General features: G+C 64.5%; 1 protein-coding gene across 1 annotated transcript; it reads right to left on the bottom strand.

Moving 5' to 3' along the window:
- Positions 1 to 289: 289 nt before the first annotated feature.
- Positions 290 to 595, bottom strand: LOC109783697 (ethylene-responsive transcription factor ERF098-like). Its single transcript, XM_020342295.1, has one exon. It carries the CDS (start codon positions 593 to 595, stop codon positions 290 to 292), a length of 306 nt encoding a protein of 101 aa, XP_020197884.1.
- Between the last annotated feature and the right edge of the window lie 1018 nt (positions 596 to 1613).

A 1613-nucleotide genomic window follows, 5' to 3' on the forward strand; every position in this document is an offset into this window, starting at 1 on the left:
TAGCATAGATAGATAAAAACTACGGTGCAACTAGAACCTACTCCGAGTTGTCGTCATCATTCTCGCTGGTACCGTCCGAGGTATCGAGCCACACGTCTTCCCAACGAGGATCGTCTGAGTCGAAGAACGACTCCCCACCTGCGTTAACGAGATCGCACTATGCCTCCGCGAGTGCCTTCCGCTGACGCCTGTCCGCCCGCTCCGCGCGGCGCCTTGCCGTCCTCTCCGCCCAGAAGGCGTTTTCGTCGGTGACGTCCTGCGGGTAGCGTCGGTGCCACTCCGCCATGGCTCACTCGTCCTCCTCGGCGATGAGGAGACGGCACTGCCGCCGACGGTGTTCCTCACAGTCCTGGTCTGTTATAAGACGAGGCGGAGGGGCGACGACATGCGCCTGCTCGCGCGTCCAGACGTCGTGGAAGTTCATCTGCGCGCGAGGCCTCTGGAGGCGCCACGCCGCCGCGTCGTACGCGCGGGCTGCCTCGTGCACGGTCTCGAACGTGCCGAGGCCGAGGCGGATGTCGCCGGACCGAATCTCGGCGTAGAAGGCGTTGGCGGACGCCGCGGTAGCCCGAAATCCCCGGTGGCGCGGCGGCATGGTGGGGCGATGGTGGCGCATCGGCGGCGGGGCGAGGAAACGGCAGAGGAAGCAGAGGAAGTGGGGAGAGAGTCCGTGGCAGTGTGGATAGCGATGGGAGGCCGTGTGGCGAGCGCCGCAATTTATAGGCACGCCGGAAGCGGTGCACCAAATCTAGCGCCCGACCTCTCGCTTTCTCCCGCGCACGCGCAACCGTTTCCCGAGCGCACTAGTTTCCCGCCTCCGCTGGAGCATGCGAAAACGTCTCGCGCGTGCTAAAATGGCAGTTTAGCATGGGGGGGGGGGGGGGGGGGGGGGTTGCCGCCGCTGTTGGAGATGCTCTTACGCCTCAAGCCGCTTCGCGCCGTGCAAACCACTCGTGCCTCTGCACTCCATACGCCCACGCTGAGTAGCGAGCCGCCACTGTCCTCGTGCCTCCGCCGAGCAACGCCTGCCGCCGCGGCCTCATTTTGACCCGCCGCCAGAGCGCCTCTAAGTCGGCCACGCCTCTGTTGAAGCCGCCGCACCTCCCCGAGCCATTTCCTCCGAAAAAGGGTTCCCCCGCTTTGTATTACAAAGCAACCAATGGATATAGCCAACGATAGGTGCTGGGACGGAAGCAGCACAATCACACCCAAAAGAATCGAAAGAGAAATAACAACCACACCCGAGCCGTTTCATCCATCGCAGCGGGCAGCCTCCGCCTCCAGCCCATCGCCAGCAGCCGCCTCTGACTTATCTCCGGCGGTCCCTTCTAAGCCGCCGCTGCGGTCAAGACGCTCAGGGCCGACCCTCCATGCCACTGCTTGCATACCTCTGAGCCGTCGTTTCCGTGGCCCAGCTGCCACCGCTGTCCTCGCCATCAGGGACGCGCCTTTAAGCCGCCGAGGCCCCACCTCCGGCGCGTCAAGCCGGCCGCCTCCTTCCTCTTTCATGCGTGCCCTGCTGGCAGTGTTGCTCCTCCGCCTTAGCCGCAGTGGGTTTGCCTCGCCGCGAGTCGGCCTCGCTTGCCTCTGCTCAGGGAAGCCTCTGCACCAAA

Source organism: Aegilops tauschii, chromosome 2 (genome assembly GCF_002575655.3).
Source record: "Aegilops tauschii subsp. strangulata cultivar AL8/78 chromosome 2, Aet v6.0, whole genome shotgun sequence".
Classification (NCBI taxonomy): Eukaryota; Viridiplantae; Streptophyta; class Magnoliopsida; order Poales; family Poaceae; genus Aegilops; species Aegilops tauschii.